The 20,751-nt window shown below is 41.5% G+C and overlaps 1 protein-coding gene across 2 annotated transcripts in view; it reads left to right on the forward strand.

Annotated features, from left to right (window-relative positions):
- The window catches only part of LOC139748641 (midasin), a 355,039-nt gene that overhangs the window by 47,507 nt on the left and 286,781 nt on the right, over positions 1–20,751 (forward strand). Inside the window, exons 1-3 of one of the 2 annotated variants that reach the window (XM_071661870.1) lie at positions 913–1,018; positions 7,300–7,468; positions 13,417–13,645. In XM_071661870.1, the coding sequence (XP_071517971.1) occupies positions 961–1,018; positions 7,300–7,468; positions 13,417–13,645 (456 nt within the window). In that variant the 5' untranslated portion in view covers positions 913–960. Of the gene's footprint in view, positions 1–912; positions 1,019–7,299; positions 7,469–13,416; positions 13,646–20,751 lie in introns of those variants that run through there. The other variant, XM_071661871.1, reaches the window with a different exon arrangement.

The following is a 20,751-nucleotide window of genomic DNA, read 5'->3' on the forward strand; positions in this document are numbered from 1 at the left end:
TGCTATTTGATGGGTACTTTCAGCAAGTCTCCATTAGTATTCTCCTTTCACATTTCATGATTCACATCAAACGTTCAATTTGGTCCCCATGAAAATTGTTTTTGAATTTAATTGAAAGGTAACCTAACAATTTACTATTAACTTATGATCTTCCTTGGTCTTAATATGGGAAACTCTGGGTCTCAAATATTATTTGCAAAACTTTTTGTTTGTTTTTTTAAGTATTATCCCTCCCATGTCATACCAGGTTGTCCATTTTTTCCAGCTTTCCATTCCATTAAAGTGTACATATATGGCAGCATGTACCATGAAGATGACAACCATAATTGTCCTGTTCTTCAAGTGAGAGAAACTTTGGCTTTGGAAGATGGGTAAGAAGCCCACATACCATAGGTGGATTGTTGCATTATCTGATTATTAGTGCAGGTACCATCAGCTACCTGTCATGCTCAGAAACTTGGTTTTAATATTAGAGCGAGACTTTCCAAGTTGTTGCCTTGATGTTGTTGATTTGGGTAATAGGTTTATTTTGTCTTTCTAGAAGTCAAGCTCTGCAAAATTTATTCTCACATTAGGTGCATGCATTCTCTTGAGCCACCCAATGTAAAGGGAAAGGTTAAAGATAATGGCTAGAATATAAAGAGTAGGTAGCTAATTGAAGATTAGCATTTTTTCTTATTGGCAAATTTTGGGTACTGGTTAGAATTTTATGGTGATTTTCAATGTCTGCTGTACTACTGTTCTTTAAAGTTACCATTTAATCAGTAATCCAAAACATTATCTGTAGACTATTTTTTAATGAAAGGACCCTAAGTACTAAACAGATTTTACTAATATTATGTCATGACTAGGACATTTATGTTAATGCACTTTTTCAAAAGTCTGAGTTATCATCTTATTTCCCCTCAGGCAGTGACAAATGGTTATTGGCTTTTGCTAGAAGATCTGGATTATGCACCAATGGATGTTATTTCCATTTTGATACCACTTCTTGAGTCAAGAACCTTACCTATTCCAGGTGAGAAATATTCGTTATGTTATAATTACACAGTTCTGATTATAGAATAATAGGATACTTGGTCATCTGTTCTTGTTGCTACCTCGCTTATGAGAAATAGCAAGTGAGTGTGAATGAAAAAAATATATGTAGTTGAAGATATACATGTGTGAGATATCAGATTGGATTTTTCATACATGTGTGAGATATCAGATTGGATTTTCCATAATGACAGTAATCTCTCACATCAGCAGAAAGAGAAATATGCTTAAATGGTACCTTAATTTTTCCTTTAGAGTCAACCTCGTCAAGGCTGTGTATTTTCTCCCATAGAAAGTGAATCTTATTTATGTATTTCCATCTAGGAAGATAGTGGATGTGAACAAATGTGGCCTTTCTTTATCTGTTCCTGACGCTTCCTTGCTAATACAGGAAATGGCGATTAGTATCTAAAGTATGAAAATATGAGAAAGATGGGAGGTGGGCAGATTAGAAGGTAATTGAGTTATGGGATGAAGTATTAAGAGTGTTTGTAAAAACAGAAGGGAGGGGTGTTTGGATGATTTTTGCTGGGAAGTAGTGCAAATGGCTGGCAGATGTATAAAAGAAAGTGGCAGGAGGTCAAGAGAAAGGTACAAGAGGTGAAAAAGAGGGCAAATGAGAATTGGGGTGAGAGGAGTATAATTGAATTATAGGGAGGATAAAAATATGTTTTGGAAGGAGGTAAATAAAGTGCTGAAGACAAGAGAACAAATGGGAACATCGGTGAAGGGGGCTAATGGGGAGGTAATGACAGGTAGTGAAGTGAGATGGAGTGCGTATTTTGAAGGTTTGTTGAATGTGTTTGATGATAGAGTGGCAGATATAGGGTGTTTTGGTCGAGGTGGTGTGCAAAGTGAGAGGGTTAGGGAAAATGATTTGGTAAATAGAGAAGAGGTAGTAAAAGCTTTGCGGAAGACGAAAGCCGGCAAGGCAGCAGGTTTGGATGGTATTGCAGTGGAATTTATTAAAAAAGAGGATGACTGTGTTGTTGATTGGTTGGCAAGGATATTCAGTGTATGTATGGATCATGGTGAAGTGCCTTGAGGATTGGCAGAATGCATGCATAGTGCCATTGTAGAAAGGCAAAGGGGATAAGAGTGAGTGCTCAAATTACAGAGGTATAAGTTTGTTGAGTATTCCTGGAAATTATATGGGAGGGTATTGATTGAGAGGGTGAAGGCATGTACAGAGCATCAGATTGGGGAAGAGCAGTGCGGTTTCAGAAGTGGTAGAGGATGTGTGGATCAGGTGTTTGCTTTGAAGAATGTATGTGAGAAATACTTAGAAAAGCAAATGGATTTGTATGTAGCATTTATGGATCTGGAGAAGGCATATGATAGAGTTGATAGAGATGCTCTGTGGAAGGTATTAAGAATATATGGTGTGGGAGGCAAGTTGTTAGAAGCAGTGAAAAGTTTTTATCGAGGATGTAAGGCATGTGTACGTGTAGGAAGAGAGGAAAGTGATTGGTTCTCAGTGAATGTAGGTTTGCGGCAGGGGTGTGTGATGTCTCCATGGTTGTTTAATTTGTTTATGGATGGGGTTGTTAGGGAGGTAAATGCAAGAGTCCTGGAAAGAGGGGCAAGTATGAAGTCTGTTGGGGATGAGAGAGCTTGGGAAGTGAGTCAGTTGTTGTTCGCTGATGATACAGCGCTGGTGGCAGATTCATGTGAGAAACTGCAGAAGCTGGTGACTGAGTTTGGTAAAGTGTGTGGAAGAAGAAAGTTAAGAGTAAATGTGAATAAGAGCAAGGTTATTAGGTACAGTAGGGTTGAGGGTCAAGTCAATTGGGAGGTGAGTTTGAATGGAGAAAAACTGGAGGAAGTGAAGTGTTTTAGATATCTGGGAGTGGATCTGTCAGCGGATGGAACCATGGAAGCGGAAGTGGATCATAGGGTGGGGGAGGGGGCGAAAATTTTGGGAGCCTTGAAAAATGTGTGGAAGTCGAGAACATTATCTCGGAAAGCAAAAATGGGTATGTTTGAAGGAATAGTGGTTCCAACAATGTTGTATGGTTGCGAGGCGTGGGCTATGGATAGAGTTGTGCGCAGGAGGATGGATGTGCTGGAAATGAGATGTTTGAGGACAATGTGTGGTGTGAGGTGGTTTGATCGAGTAAGTAACGTAAGGGTGAGAGAGATGTGTGGAAATAAAAAGAGCGTGGTTGAGAGAGCAGAAGAGGGTGTTTTGAAATGGTTTGGGCACATGGAGAGAATGAGTGAGGAAAGATTGACCAAGAGGATATATGTGTCGGAGGTGGAGGGAACGAGGAGAAGAGGGAGACCAAATTGGAGGTGGAAAGATGGAGTGAAAAAGATTTTGTGTGATCGGGGCCTGAACATGCAGGAGGGTGAAAGGAGGGCAAGGAATAGAGTGAATTGGAGTGATGTGGTATACAGGGGTTGACGTGCTGTCAGTGGAGTGAATCAAGGCATGTGAAGCGTCTGGGGTAAACCATGGAAAGCTGTGTAGGTATGTATATTTGCGTGTGTGGACGTGTGTATGTACATGTGTATGGGGGGGGGGTTGGGCCATTTCTTTCGTCTGTTTCCTTGCGCTACCTCGCAAACGCGGGAGACAGCGACAAAGTATAAAAAAAAAAAAAAAAAAAAAAAAAAAAAAAAAAAAAAAAAATTTATGGATCTGGAGAAGGCATATGATAGAGTTGATAGAGATGCTCTGTGGAAGGTATTAAGAATTTATGGTGTGGGAGGCAAGTTGTTAGAAGCAGTGAAAAGTTTTTATCGAGGATGTAAGGCTTGTGTACGTGTAGGAAGAGAGGAAAGTGATTGGTTCTCAGTGAATGTAGGTTTGCGGCAGGGGTGTGTGATGTCTCCATGGTTGTTTAATTTGTTTATGGGTGGGGTTGTTAGGGAGGTGAATGCAAGAGTTTTGGAAAGAGGGGCAAGTATGAAGTCTGTTGGGGATGAGAGAGCTTGGGAAGTGAGTCAGTTGTTGTTCGCTGATGATACAGCGCTGGTGGCTGATTCATGTGAGAAACTGCAGAAGCTGGTGACTGAGTTTGGTAAAGTGTGTGAAAAAAGAAAGTTAAGAGTAAATGTGAATAAGAGCAAGGTTATTAGGTACAGTAGGGTTGAGGGTCAAGTCAATTGGGAGGTGAGTTTGAATGGAGAAAAACTGGAGGAAGTAAAGTGTTTTAGATATCTGGGAGTGGATCTGGCAGCGGATGGAACCATGGAAGCGGAAGTGGATCATAGGATGGGGGAGGGGGCAAAAATTCTGGGAGCCTTGAAGAATGTGTGGAAGTCGAGGACATTATCTCGGAAAGCAAAAATGGGTATGTTTGAAGGAATAGTGGTTCCAACAATGTTGTATGGTTGCGAGGTGTGGGCTATGGATAGAGTGGTGCGCAGGAGGATGGATGTGCTGGAAATGAGATGTTTGAGGACAATGTGTGGTGGGAGGTGGTTTGATCGAGTAAGTAACGTAAGGGTAAGAGAGATGGGTGGAAATAAAAAGAGCGTGGTTGAGAGAGCAGAAGAGGGTGTTTTGAAATGGTTTGGGCACATGGAGAGAATGAGTGAGGAAAGATTGACCAAGAGGATATATGTGTCGGAGGTGGAGGGAACAAGGAGAAGAGGGAGACCAAATTGGAGGTGGAAGGATGGAGTGAAAAAGATTTTGTGTGATCGGGGCCTGAACATGCAGGAGGGTGAAAGGAGGGCAAATAATAGAGTGAATTGGAGCGATGTGGTATACCGGGGTTGACGTGCTGTCGGTGGATTGAATCAGGGCATGTGGGGCGTCTGGGGTAAACCATGGAAAGCTGTGTAGGTATGTATATTTGCGTGTGTGGACGTATGTATATACATGTGTATGGGGGTGGGTTGGGCCATTTCTTTCGTCTGTTTCCTTGCGCTACCTCGCAAACGCGGGAGACAGCGACAAAGAAAAAAAAAAAAAGTTTGTTGAGTATTCCTGGTAAATTATATGGGAGGGTATTGATTGAGAGGGTGAAGGCATGTAGAGAGCATCAGATTGGGGAAGAGCAGTGTGGTTTCAGAAGTGTTAGAGGATGTGTGGATCAGGTGTTTGCTTTGAAGAATGTATGTGAGAAATACTTAGAAAAGCAAATGGATTTGTATGTAGCATTTATGGATCTGGAGAAGGCATATGATAGAGTTGATAGAGATGCTCTGTGGAAGGTATTAAGAATATATGGTGTGGGAGGCAAGTTGTTAGAAGCAGTGAAAAGTTTTTATCGAGGATGTAAGGCATGTGTACGTGTAGGAAGAGAGGAAAGTGATTGGTTCTCAGTGAATGTAGGTTTGCGGCAGGGGTGTGTGATGTCTCCATGGTTGTTTAATTTGTTTATGGATAGTTTAATTTGTTTATGTTAGGGAGGTGAATGCAAGAGTTTTGGAAAGAGGGGCAAGTATATAGTCTGTTGTGGATGAGAGAGCTTGGGAAGTGAGTCAGTTGTTGTTCGCTGACGATATAGCGCTGGTGGCTGATTCATGTGAGAAACTGCAGAAGCTGATGACTGAGTCTGGTAAAGTGTGTGAAAGAAGAAAGTTAAGAGTAAATGTGAATAAGAGCAAGGTTATTAGGTACAGTAGGGTTGAGGGTCAATTCAATTGGGAGGTAAGTTTGAATGGAGAAAAACTGGAGGAAGTAAAGTGTTTTAGATATCTGGGAGTGGATCTGGCAGCAGATGGAACCATGGAAGCGGAAGTGAATCATAGGGTGGGGGAGGGGGGCGAAAATTCTGGGAGCCTTGAAGAATGTGTGGAAGTCGAGAACATTATCTCAGAAAGCAAAAATGGGTATGTTTGAAGGAATAGTGGTTCCAAGAATGTTGTATGGTTGCGAGGCGTGGGCTATGGATAGAGTTGTGCGCAGGAGGGTGGATGTGCTGGAAATGAGATGTTTGAGAACAATGTGTGGTGTGAGGTGGTTTTATCGAGTAAGTAATGTAAGGGTAAGAGAGATGTGTGGAAATAAAAAGAGTGTGGTTGAGAGAGCAGAAGAGGGTGTTTTGAAGTGGTTTGGGCACATGGAGAGAATGAGTGAGGAAAGATTGACCAAGAGGATATATGTGTCGGAGGTGGAGGGAACAAGGAGAAGTGGGAGACCAAATTAGAGGTGGAAAGATGGAGTGAAAAAGATTTTGAGTGATCGGGGCCTGAACATGCAGAAGGGTGAAAGGCGGGCAAGGATAGAGTGAATTGGATCGATGTGGTATACCGGGGTTGACGTGCTGTCAGTGGATTGAATCAGGGCATGTGAAGCGTCTGGGGTAAACCATGGAAAGTTGTGTGGGGCCTGGATGTGGAAAGGGAGCTGTGGTTTTGGGCATTATTGCATGACAGCTAGAGACTGAGTGTGAACGAATGGGGCCTTTTATGTCTTTTCCTAACGCTACCTCACTCACATGAAGGGTGAGGGGGATGGTATTCCATGTGTGGCGAGGTGGCGATTGGAATGAATAAAGGCAGACAGTGTGAATTGTGTGCATGGGTATATATGTATGTGTCTGTGTGTGTATATATATGTGTACATTGAGATGTATAGGTATGTATATTTGCGTGTGTGGACGTGTATGTATATACATGTGCATGGGGGTGGGTTGGGCCATTTCTTTCGTCTGTTTCCTTGCGCTACCTCGCAAACGCGGGAGACAGCGACAAAGCAAAATAAATATAAATATGTATATATAGGTATACGTTGAAATATATAGGTATGTATATGTGCGTGTGTGGACGTGTATGTACATACATGTGTAAGTGGGTGGGTTGGGCCATTCTTTCTTCTGTTTCCTTGCGCTGCCTTGCTAACGCAGGAGACAATGACAAAGTATAATACATAATGAGTGAGTGAACTAACATACTTTTATGGCCTACGTGAAGCTTACATGATGCTCACTACCATTATTATCTCTCCCATGAAAGACATATATCTCAATCTCTTTTATGCATTGGCATCCATTTACTTGAACCACTTATGATTGTAGGTGGTCTATGTAGAAGTTATTTTTGCTGATTTACACATTTTGTGCTTCCTTTAATTGTTAATTTTATGTGGAACCTCATACCTGCTCATATTCCATCATCTCACCCATCACGAGACCACCCAGTGATAACACCCTTATGCTGATGTCTTCCCCAGATTACATTTTTCTCTTTGGTAAATATATTCCTAGGTAAACTTTTGTGGATGTGATGGTGAGAGTTTATTTACATATTACTTTATAGTTATTGTGAATGTTATGTAATTAAGGAACATGCCGTTTCCCATAGGTTATGGAAATATTCGCGCCCATCCAGATTTCCAGTTGTTTGCTACTCGTCGAACTCTGGGAGGGACCAAGATGACAACTGGGTGTGCTGGCCTTCTTGACAAGTTGTGGACAAAGGTCACACTTGAGACCTTGTCCCGATCAGAACTTTTACAACTTATTGCCACCAGGTACTTGCTCATTAATTTTAATAAGTATTTTTTACATGGATCTGGAGAAGGCATATGATAGAGTTGATAGAGATGCTCTGTGGAAGGTATTAAGAATATATGGTGTGGGAGGCAAGTTGTTAGAAGTGGTGAAAAGTTTTTATCGAGGATGTAAGGCATGTGTACGTGTAGGAAGAGAGGAAAGTGATTGGTTCTCAGTGAATGTAGGTTTGCGGAGGGGTGTGTGATGTCTCCATGGTTGTTTAATTTGTTTATGGATGGGGTTGTTAGGGAGGTGAATGCAAGAGTTTTGGAAAGAGGGGCAAGTATGAAGTCTGTTGGGGATGAGAGAGCTTGGGAAGTGAGTCAGTTGTTGTTCGCTGATGATACAGCGCTGGTGGCTGATTCATGTGAGAAACTGCAGAAGCTGGTGACTGAGTTTGGTAAAGTGTGTGAAAGAAGAAAGTTAAGAGTAAATGTGAATAAGAGCAAGGTTATTAGGTACAGTAGGGTTGGGGGTCAAGTCAATTGGGAGGTAAGTCTGAATGGAGAAAAACTGGAGGAAGTCAAGTGTTTTAGATATCTGGGAGTGGATCTGGCAGCGGATGGAACCATGGAAGCGGAAGTGGATCATAGGGTGGGGGAGGGGGGGAAAATTCTGGGAGCCTTGAAGAATGTGTGGAAGTCGAGAACAGTATCTCGGAAAGCAAAAATGGGTATGTTTGAAGGAATAGTGGTTCCAACAATGTTGTATGATTGCGAGGCGTGGGCTATGGATAGAGTTGTGTGCAGGAGGATGGATGTGCTGGAAATGAGATGTTTGAGGACAATGTGTGGTGTGAGGTGGTTTGATCGAGTAAGTAACGTAAGGGTGAGAGAGATGTGTGGAAATAAAAAGAGCGTGGTTGAGAGAGCAGAAGAGGGTGTTTTGAATTGTTTGGGCACATGGAGAGAATGAGTGAGGAAAGATTGACCAAGAGGATATATGTGTCGGAGGTGGAGGGAACGAGAAGTGGGAGACCAAACTGGAGGTGGAAAGATGGAGTGAAAAAGATTTTGTGTGATCGGGACCTGAACATGCAGGAGGGTGAAAGGCAGGCAAGGAATAGAGTGAATTGGATCGATGTGGTATACCGGGGTTGACGTGCTGTCAGTGGGTTGAATCAGGGCATGTGAAGCGTCTGGGGTAAACCATGGAAAGCTGTGTAGGTATGTATATTTGCGTGTGTGGACGTATGTATATACATGTGTATGGGGGTGGGTTGGGCCATTTCTTTCGTCTGTTTCCTTGCGCTACCTCGCAAACGCGGGAGACCGACAAAGCAAAAAAAAAAAAAAAAAAAAAAAATTTTTTACATGTGTTGTGATTTATTTACTTAATAGGAATCCAGTCATTGCTAGATTTTAAGGAAGGTTGCTTGAAGGTTTTATGAAGAGAATTAATGCAAGCAGTATGAGAATTTATGTGGTAAAAGATTTGATAATTATGAATGATGAGGCATGAAGATGCAAAACAGTTTTTTTCTATTGTTGTGGGTAGGTGTGAATGTCTAGATAGATGTAGACTGGGAACAACATGTGGAGGGAAGTCTTTACTTGAAACAAGGAAAGAATTGACTGTGTTAAATGTGGAGGCTCTAATGGTTTATCACCATAAAGGTTTGTACAAAGTGATTGTAACAGATTTAGTAAATCCATGAAGAGGGTTCCTGTGGATCATTTTATAGAGCCAACTTAGGGGTATTCAGTATTATGAATGGAAATGGTGAACAGCTTGTGGAGTTGTGTGCTGAAAAAGGACTGGTGATTAGGAATACCCTGTTTAAAAAGAGGGACATACACTGGTATACACATGTTAGTAGGACACGTACTTAGCAGGCATGATTTTATTCCACATTAATTGAAAGGCACATAAAAGAGACACTTATGCATGTAAATATGCTGGGAAGGGCATCTGTAGGGATGTTGGATCACTATCTTGTGGAGGTGAGGGTGAAGAGATGTAGAGGTTTTTGGAAAAGAGAAAGCACTATTGGTGGTGGTGAGAATGAGTGAACTTGGAAAAGAGACTTGTGTGAAGAAGGAGCAGGAGAAAGATTGAGTGTAGAGTGGTAAAAGGTGAGAGTAAAGGAAGCAGTAGGAGATATTCAGGGAAGCAGTGTTAGCATGTGTAAGAGATGCATGTGGCATGTGAAAGATGGGAGGTGGATAGATCAGAGAGGGTAGTCAGTGGTGGGATGAAGACATAAAGTTGCTAGTGAAAGACAAAAGATGTTTGGGCAGTGCTTGCAAGGAAGGGGTGCAAATGATTGTGGGATGTACAAGAGAAGGTGGCAGGAGGTCAAGAGGAAAAAAAAAGGCAAATGATAGTTGGGTCAACCATGTATCAGTAAATTTTAGGGAGAATGTGATGTTTTGGAAGAAGATAGCTTATGTGTGAAAAACAAGAGAATGACTATAAACATTGATGAATGAGGCAAAAGAGGAAGTGGCATCAGGTAATGAAGTTGAGAGTAAATGTGAATTACAGGAGAGTTGTTAGGTTTAGTAGGCTTGAGGGACAAATTAGCTTGGGTGTGACTTTGAGAAGAAAAAACTTAGAAGAGAAATGTTTTAGATACTTGGGAGTGGACATGGCAGCGAATGAATCATGGAAGTGGAAGTGAGTCACTGGGTGGGTCAGGGTGCAGAGGCTCTGGGAGCACTGAAGAATATGTGGAAAGAGAGATCATTATCTAGGAGGGCAGAAATTGGTGTTTGAAGGTATTTAGTCCCTACAATATTAAATGGATGGAAGGCATAGGCTACAGATAAAACTGCGTGGAAGAGGGTGGATGTTGATATGAAATGTTTGAGGATGATATGTGGTGTGAGATGGTTTTATTAAGTAATGAAAGGATAAGGGAGGTGTGTGGCATTATAGTGATTGTGGTTGAGAAAGCTGAAGTGGGTTAGCTGAAATGGTTTAGACATCTTGAGAGAATGAGTGAGGAAAGGTTGACAGAGAGGACTTGCTTGTTAGAAGTGGAAGCAACAATGAGAATGGGGAGGCCAAATCAGAGATGGAAGGATCGACTGAAAAAGATTTTAAGTGATTAGGGCTTGAACATGCAGGAAGATGATAGATGTGAACGGGATAGAGTGAATTGGAATAATGTGGTATACGTGCTGTCAGTTTGCTGAACCATTGCATATGAAGCATCCAGGGTAAACCATGGAAAATTCTGTGGGCCCTGGTTGTGGATAGGGAGCTATGGTTGTGTGCATTACAAATGAAATGTTGAGAATGGATATGAACCACTGCAGCATGTCTTTTGTTCTTGGCATTACCTTGCTAACGCGGGAAATGGCGATCAGTTTTAAAGAAATGAAAAAACTTGGAATTGCCATGAGATTTCATGTTGATAAAAAGAGAGGCTTATGAAATAGTTCATATGTAAATCATAGAAGAGCATGTGAATACAGTTCTAATCTAGATAAAGTCAGTGTTCATAGGACAAGTAACAGAAGAATACCCAGGAAATAGGGATTCTTGTGAAAACCCATACATCTTGGGACTAAATGAACGACATAGTAAATTACTAATTATCTGAAATGATGTCAGAATAAGTTAATCTGTTCAGAGTTACCAAACTGTAGCATAAACAGTTACTGAAGTACATTCTTTTTTATGAAATGAATATCGAGACATTACAATCCAGAAACTATTAATATTTTTAAACTTCATTGCTTTTCTCACTTTAGCAATAAAGCATCAAGAATAGATGGAAGTTGGCTTCATTTGCACACACCCCTTCACCAGCAGCCATGTATGGTCTTTTAGAAGTAGGAATGATTATTCACAGCCAAGTTCTATGTACTATTCCATGGTTTACACTGAGTGCTTCCTATGTCCTGGTTCAACCCATTGACTGCAAGTTGGATCCCATACAACACATCACTCTAGTTCATCCTATCTATTCCGCACCAGTCACCTTTCTAAATGTTAAGGTCTCAGTATCCCAAAGCCTCTTTCATTTCACCTCTACATCTTTTCCTTAGTCTTTCCCTCCTACTTGCTACATCCACTTTTGACACAGATTCTATATCAGTTTCACTTCACTTCACTCAGCTTTTACCATATACTTGAACAGCACACCCTGATCAGTCCTGACATTCAACTGGGCTCCTTACCTTTTGTGCGTCTCATAATGTTGTGTCAACCCACTGTTTTTTATCATATGTGATTGTTGTGTCCCATGTTAGTGAGGTAGCATGAGGAACAGACAAAGAAAGGTTGAATTTGCTCACATCCTTTCTCTATTAGTCATGTGTAATGCACTGAAATCACAGCTTCCTATTCACAACCAGGCCTTAAAGACCTTTTCGTGGTGCTTCACATGCCCTGGTTCAGTTCTTTTAATGCACATCAACCCCTGTATACAACACCATTCCACTTCACTCTATCCCCTGCATGCTTATCACAATCCTGTTTATTCAAGCCCTGATCACTCAAGATTTTTTCTCTATCATTCCATCTCCAATTTGGTCGACAACCTCTACTTTGATCTCTCCACTTCTGACATGTATATCTTTTGTTAACCTTTCCTTGCTCATTCTATCCGTATATTCAAACCATTTCAAGACACCCACTTAGCCTTTATCAACCACACTCTTTATATTACCACTCCTCTCTCATACCCATTTATTATTCACTTGACTAGACCACCTCAAACTACGTATTCTCCTCAAGCATTTCAATTCTAGCAGATCCACCCTCCTCTGCATATCCTCATCTGTAGTCCATGCCTTGCATCCATCTGACATCAAAAATACCCATTTTTGCCCCTCCCAGACAGCAACCTCTCTTTCCACAAATTCGTTAATGCCCCCAGAACCTTTTCTCCCTCACCCACCTTATAACTCATTTTCACCTCCATGGTTCCATTTGCCTCCATGTCCACTCCCAAGTATCCAAAACACTTTACTTCCTCTAATTTTTTCCATTGAAACTCATGCCCCAACTGACCTTTCCCTCAACCCTGCTAAATCTTGTAATCTTGATTTTATTCACATGTTCTCTCAGCTTCTTTTGTCATACACTCTTTGAGATTCCGTCATCAACTTCTGAAGTTTCTCATTCATATCTGCCACTATTGCTGTGTCAGCTGCAAACAACTACTTACAACCAGAAAAAGTGTAGATTAAGAAATGAAAGTGGTGAAATACAAACTAAAGAATCTTAAATAAAGCATAAAAAGAAACTACAGAATCATATAATAAAGCGGGTCGGTAAAAAACAAGATAATCATGATAGAAATTGAGTAGGATAAAAGCATGTGCTTCACATGCTGATGCGTCCTACATACATCCATTTTGAGATATGACCAGTCTGTGAGAATGGAACTCAGACGTATGGCGGGGAGGGGGTGTATTGACTCACTTCCCAAGCTCCCTTTTTCCGTGCAACCTGCATACACCTCTCTTTCTAAGACTTGCATTTACCTCCCATTTTACCTCATCTATTAACAAATTGAATATCCATGGGGACATCACACACCTTTGCCTGACTAACCTTTACTTCGAATAACTCGCTCTCGTCTCTTCCCACTCATTACATGCCTTACATCCTTGATAGAAACTTCTTACAGCTTCTAAAAGCTTTCCTCCCACACTGTATACATATCCTTAAGACCAACCACAAGGCATTTCTATCACCATACTGTCTTTAGGCATTTCATTTTCTGCACATCCACCCTCTTCCTTTCTTTTGCATTGAATGTCCAGTACTCACATTTATACCACACTGTTTGGTTTCTTATGATTTCAGATATACCCATCTTTGTTCTTGCAGGCCCTGACATTTCCTTGTGCATGCCCCTCAACACACCCAAGGGCTTTGACCTCTCTTCCTCCCTGTTGCTTCAGCCCACAGGGTTCCATCAAGTGCCATGTTGGCTCCAAAGAACTCAAAGCATTGTTTGTTTCAGATGGCCAAAACTGGAATCCATATCAGAGAAACTGATAGGAGTGTACCTGGTGCTATCAGCAGAGCAGCACTGTGATGACATTGAAGATGATAGGAGAACAGATGTGGATATGACTACAGTAAAGGTTTCTGGTCGTTTGGTATCAGTACGTGACCTAATGAAGTGGTGTTCAAGAGTTGCATCTCACATCGATGAAACTGAAATTTGTTTAGCATCTAGAGCATTTCAGGTATTCCGCTGATGTTGTCTAATAATATTGATAAACCGTTTAAGGTATTGTCTAGTAATATTGATAAACTGACTAACGAAAGATTCCTCTAGAGGATATCATGATGGAAATTAGGCAGAGAAAAAGGGTGATCATGGCTGTTTGTAAGAAAAAGTGTTTGATCATTATTAAGGGAAGTGGGTGTTCAGGGTTTATTGCAAAGCAGTGTTGAAAATTAGATGTAGGTAGTAGTTGGAAGACATCCAGTGACCAAGGAGGTATATTGCCAGTAATACCTGCCTGGTATCAATCTTCTAACCTAAGTAGCTGTCTTATCTTTCTGCCTTACTAACATGTGGAGTACTGGCATTCTGTCTACAAACATACAATGTCTCTTGTAACATATAACACTTGACAATTAACTCACACAGCTCATTCTTTTTAATTCGATGTTCCTGTGATGAGCACTATGTACTACCCCTGCCTTTTAAGCAAATTGGAAGAAGCAACAGATAGAAGTAGTAGGTAGGAACATTTAGGTAGGAGCATTGGGTAGAAACATTAGGTAGAAATAGTAGTTTTGAACATTAGACAGGAGCATTAAGTAGAAGTATTCAGTAGGAACATTAGGTAGGAGTCTCTGCAAACACTGTACTAGACTTGCCCTTTGCCAGTGGCCTGATAAGGGTGAGACACTAAAAGCTGAGAAGTGGCAATGGAGTTCACTAGTTATGGAGACTCCATTGCTGTGGCCACCCCCTTGAGGGAGTTCCGGAAGAGAACAGGCTTCAAAGGTGTAAAATAGAAATGGAATAGAATAATTTTATTGCTCCATAGATATCTAGATATCATTCCTCGTGTGTCGTAGAAGCGACTAAAGGGGACGGGAGCGGGGGGTTAGAAACCCTCCCCTTCTTGTATTTTAACTTTCTAAAAGGGGAATCAGAAGAAGGAGTCACTACTCCTGAAACAGGAGTATAATATAATGGAACCATAGAAGCGGAAGCGAATCATAGGGTGGGGGAGGGGGTGAAAATTCTGGGAGCCTTGAAGAATGTTTGGAAGTCGAGAACATTATCTCGGAAAGCAAAAATGGGTATGTTTGAAGGAATAGTGGTTCCAACAATGTTGTATGGTTGCGAGGCATGGGCTATGGATAGGATTGTGTGCAGGAGGGTGGATGTGCTGGAAATGAGATGTTTGAGGACAATATGTGGTGTGAGGTGGTTTGATCGAGTAAATAATGTAAGGGTAAGAGAGATGTGTGGAAATAAAAAGAGCGTGGTTGAGAGAGCAGAAGAGGGTGTTTTGAAATGGTTTGGTCACATGGAGAGAATGAATGAGGAAAGATTGACCAAGAGGATATATGTGTCAGACGTGGAGGGAACGAGGAGAAGTGGAAGACCAAATTTTAGGTGGAAAGATGGAGTGAAAAAGATTTTGAGTGATCGGGGCCTGAACATGCAGGAGGGTGAAAGGTGTGCAAGGAATAGAGTGAATTGGAACGATGTGGTATACCGGGGTCGACGTGCTGTCAGTGGATTGAATCAGGGCATGTGAAGCGTCTGGGGTAAACCATGGAAAGTTCTGTGGGCCCTGGATGTGGAAAGGGAGCTGTGGTTTCGGTGCATTATTACATGACAGCTAGACAGCTAGAGACTGAGTGTGAATGAATGGGGCCTTTGCTGTCTTTTCCTAGCACTACCTTGCACACATGAGGGGGGAGGGGGATGTTATTCCATGTGTGGCAAGGTGGCGATGGGAATAAATAAGGGCAGACTGTAGGAATTATGTACATGTGTATATATGTATATGTCTGTGTGTGTATATATATGTATACATTGAGATGTATAGGTATGTATATTTGCGTGTGTGGACGTGTATGTGGGTGGGTTGGGCCATTCTTTCATCTATTTCCTTGCACTACCTCGCTAACGTGGGAGATAGCGACAAATAAAATAAATATAAATATATAAATAAAAATAAATATCGGGGATGTAAGGCATGTGTACGTGCAGGAAGAGAGGAAAGTGATTGGTTCTCAGTGAATATAGGTTTGCAGCAGGGGTGTGTGATGTCTCCATGGTTGTTTAATTTGTTTATGGATGGGGTTGTTAGGGAGGTGAATGCAAGAGTTTTGGAAAGAGGGGCAAGTATGAAGTCTGTTGTGGATGAGAGAGCCTGTGAAGTGAGTCAGTTGTTGTTTGCTGATGATACAGCGCTGGTGGCTGATTCATGTGAGAAACTGCAGAAGCTGGTGACTGAGTTTGGTAAAGTGTGTGAAAGAAGAAAGTTAAGAGTAAACGTGAATAAGAGCAAGGTTATTAGGTACAGTAGGGTTGAGGGTCAAGTCAATTGGGAGGTAAGTTTGAATGGAGAAAAACTGGAGGAAGTAAAGTGTTTTAGATATCTGGGAGTGGATCTGGCAGCGGATGGAACCATGGAAGCGGAAGTGGATCATAGGGTGGGGGAGGGGGCGAAAATCCTGGGAGCCTTGAAGAATGTGTGGAAGTCGAGAACATTATCTCGGAAAGCAAAAATGGGTATGTTTGAAGGAATAGTGGTTCCAACAATGTTGTATGGTTGCGAGGCGTGGGCTATGGATAGAGTTGTGTGCAGGAGGATGGATGTGCTGGAAATGAGATGTTTGAGGACAATGCGTGGTGTGAGGTGGTTTGATCGAGTAAGTAAGGTAAGGGTAAGAGAGATGTGTGGAAATAAAAAGAGTGTGGTTGAGAGAGCAGAAGAGGGTGTTTTGAAATGGTTTGGGCACATGGAGAGAATGAGTTAGGAAAGATTGACCTAGAGGATATATGTGTCGGAGGTGGAGGGAACGAGGAGAAGTGGGAGACCAAATTTTAGGTGGAAAGATGGAGTGAAAAAGATTTTGTGTGATCGGGACCTGAACATGCAGGAGGGTGAAAGGCGGGCAAGGAATAGAGTGAATTGGATCGATGTGGTATACCGTGGTTGACATGCTGTCAGTGGATTGAATCAGGGCATGTGAAGCGTCTGGGGTAAACCATGGAAAGCTGTGTAGGTACGTATATTTGTGTGTGTGGACGTATGTATATACATGTGTATGGGGGTGGGTTGGGCCATTTCTTTCGTCTGTTTCCTTGCGCTACCTCGCAAACGCGGGAGACAGCAAAAAAAAAAAAAAATAGATAAGATATCTAGTGGGATTAGAATAGCCTGTTATAAAGATTGAATTATTTTATAAGTACTCAAGATGATGGGTTTTGTATGTAGTACTATTGTCATATGATTTTTTTTTTTGTGATGGGAATGACTAATGATGTTATCTACAGTAGCCAACAATGAATACCAATTTTTTTTCACTAACAGTCAGGTTTGCAGTAGCTAGAAAGTGTTCAGGATTGGTATAGAAAATATGAGGAAGTGAGCAGTGTGAAAGTTGCAGCCAAAAGTATGATATTGATGGGTGAGATAAAAAGAAAGTACTGTCAAGATGTATTGTGCATGGTTTCCAGCTGAACTGTAGTCAGTAGTGAGTTAGCACTGACCAGGTAGGTATTATCACCCAGGTATCAGAAAGTGTAGTGACAGCAACACAGGGAACCAGCACCATAGTGGCTGCCATGTTCCACCACCAGCCCAAAGTTGTCTTTCCCATCTGCTTCATAAACACATGGGCTTGTGGAATGCAATCCATGAATACAGTTTTTCTCTTTCACACATAATGCTTGACAGCACATAATTCTTTTTATGTTTATTTATTATACTTAGTTGCATGGTCACATGGAGAGAATGAGTGAGGAAAGGTTGACAAAGAGGATATATGTGTCATAGGTGGAGGGAACGAGAAGTGGGAGACCAAATTGAAGGTGGAAGGATGGAGTGAAAAGATTTTGAGCGATTGGGGCCTGAACATACAGGAGGGTGAAAAGCGTGCAAGGAATAGAGTGAATTGGAACAGTGTGGTATACCAGGGTCAATGTGCTGTCAGTGGATTGAACCAGGGCACATGAAGCATCTGGGGTAAACCTTGGAAAGTTCTGTGGGGCCTGGATGTGGAAAGGGAGCTGTGGTTTTGGTGCATTACACATGACAGCTAGAGACTGAGTGTGAACGAATGTGGCCTTTGCTGTCTTTTCCTAGCACTACCTCGCACATGCGCAGGGGGAGGGGGGTGCCATTTCATGTGTGACGGTGTGGCGACAGGAATGAATGAGGGCAGCAAGTATGGATATGTACATGTGTATATATGTATATGTCTGTGGATGTTTATGTTTGTCTACATTGAAATGTATAGGTATGTATATGTGTGTGTGTGGGCATTTATGTATATGCATGTGTATGTGGGTGGGTTGGGCCATTCTTTCGTCTGTTTCCTTGTGCTACCTCGCTAACGCGGGAGACAGCGACAAAGCAAAATAGAATCAATATGAATTAGTCGCTGTATCCCATGTTAGCGAGGTAGCACAAGGAAACAGATGAAAGAATGGCCCTACCCACCCACATACACATGTAAATACATAAATGCCCACACACGCACATATACATACTTGGTTGGAAAGGATCACAATTTTGCGCATGATCAAGTATATTCCTATGAGTCATGGGGAAAATGAAGCATGATAAGTTCCCAAGTGTACTTTCGTGTAATAATCACATCATCAGGGGAGACACGAGAGAAATATAACAGTCAGTTGATATACAACAAAGAGACGTAGCAAGGACACCATTTGGTAAACATGTGAAAGTCCAAGACAGACGAGCATATCGTAAACTTATGTGGACAAAAAGGTGAATTGTTTACAAATTTTATCAACAATAAAGTTATCCAATTTGTATAGACCTTCTAATATTAAGATTATAATTCTTTGTGTATTTGATGATAGAAGATTCAGTGATATAAAGTGCCTTGTAGAAATTGTGATAAGTTTATGTCGGGCAGACTGGCAAGGATCTTTCTGTTAGACTTAAGCAACATGAATATAGTATAGGAACAGGACAAAAATCAAATGCCTAGTTTAATCATGTTAAAAAACTATGATCATTGTATTGACAGGAGTAATGCCATCTCAGTTAATAACTCTGACTCTAGTACCACGAGAAATATCATTGAATCTTCTATTATTAAATACACAAAGAATTGGTATTAGTGAAGGTCTATACAAATTGGATAACTTTATTGTAGATGAAATTCGTAAACAGTTTACCTTCTTGTCCACATAATAAGTTTATGATACACTCATTGTCTGTCTTGGACAATCGCATGTTTACCAAATGGTGTCCTAGCTATGTCTCTTCGTTGTATATCAACTGACTGTTATATTTCTCTCTTGTGTCTCCCCTGATGAGGTGATTATTGCATGAAAGTGCACTTGAGAACTTTTTTTTTTTTTTTTTTTTTTATACTTTGTCGCTGTCTCCCGCGTTTGCGAGGTAGCGCAAGGAAACAGACGAAAGAAATGGCCCAACCCCCCCCCCCATACACATGTATATACATACGTCCACACACGCAAATATACATACCTACACAGCTTTCCATGGTTTACCCCAGACGCTTCACATGCCTTGATTCAATCCACTGACAGCACGTCAACCCCGGTATACCACATCGCTCCAATTCGCTCTATTCCTTGCCCTCCTTTCACCCTCCTGCATGTTCAGGCCCCGATCACACAAAATCTTTTTCACTCCATCTTTCCACCTCCAATTTGGTCTCCCTCTTCTCCTCGTTCCCTCCACCTCCGACACATATATCCTCTTGGTCAATCTTTCCTCACTCATTCTCTCCATGTGCCCAAACCACTTCAAAACACCCTCTTCTGCTCTCTCAACCACGCTCTTTTTATTTCCACACATCTCTCTTACCCTTACGTTACTCACTCGATCAAACCACCTCACACCACACATTGTCCTCAAACATCTCATTTCCAGCACATCCATCCTCCTGCGCACAACTCTATCCATAGCCCACGCCTCGCAACCATACAACATTGTTGGAACCACTATTCCTTCAAACATACCCATTTTTGCTTTCCGAGATAATGTTCTCGACTTCCACACATTCTTCAAGGCCCCCAGAATTTTCGCCCCCTCCCCCACCCTATGATCCACTTCCGCTTCCATGGTTCCATCCGCTGCCAGATCCACTCCCAGATATCTAAAACACTTCACTTCCTCCAGTTTTTCTCCATTCAAACTCACCTCCCAATTGACTTGACCCTCAACCCTACTGTACCTAATAACCTTGCTCTTATTCACATTTACTCTTAACTTTCTTCTTCCACACACTTTACCAAACTCAGTCACCAGCTTCTGCAGTTTCTCACATGAATCAGCCACCAGCGCTGTATCATCAGCGAACAACAACTGACTCACTTCCCAAGCTCTCTCATCCCCAACAGACTTCATACTTGCCCCTCTTTCCAAAACTCTTGCATTTACCTCCCTAACAACCCCATCCATAAACAAATTGAACAACCATGGAGACATCACACACCCCTGCCGCAAACCTACATTCACTGAGAACCAATCACTTTCCTCTCTTCCTACACGTACACATGCCTTACATCCTCGATAAAAACTTTTCACTGCTTCTAACAACTTTCCTCCCACACCATATATTCTTAATACCTTCCACAGAGCATCTCTATCAACTCTATCATATGCCTTCTCCAGATCCATAAATGCTACATACAAATCCATTTGCTTTTCTAAGTATTTCTCACATACATTCTTCAAAGCAAACACCTGATCCACACATCCTCTACCACTTCTGAAACCACACTGCTCTTCCCCAATCTGATGCTCTGTACATGCCTTCACCCTCTCAATCAATACCCTCCCATATAATTTACCAGGAATACTCAACAAACTTATACCTCTGTAATTTGAGCACTCACTCTTATCCCCTTTGCCTTTGTACAATGGCAAAACTTATTGTGTTTTATTTTCCCTGTGGACTCACAGGAATATACATACCTATACATTTCAACATTTATTTATTTATCATTTATTTATTTTGTACAATGGCACTATGCACGCATTCCGCCAATCCTCAGGCACCTCACCATGAGTCATACATACATTAAATAACCTTACCAACCAGTCAATAATACAGTCACCCCCTTTTTTAATAAATTCCACTGCAA

Source organism: Panulirus ornatus, chromosome 5 (genome assembly GCF_036320965.1).
Source record: "Panulirus ornatus isolate Po-2019 chromosome 5, ASM3632096v1, whole genome shotgun sequence".
In the NCBI taxonomy this organism is placed as follows: domain Eukaryota; kingdom Metazoa; phylum Arthropoda; class Malacostraca; order Decapoda; family Palinuridae; genus Panulirus; species Panulirus ornatus.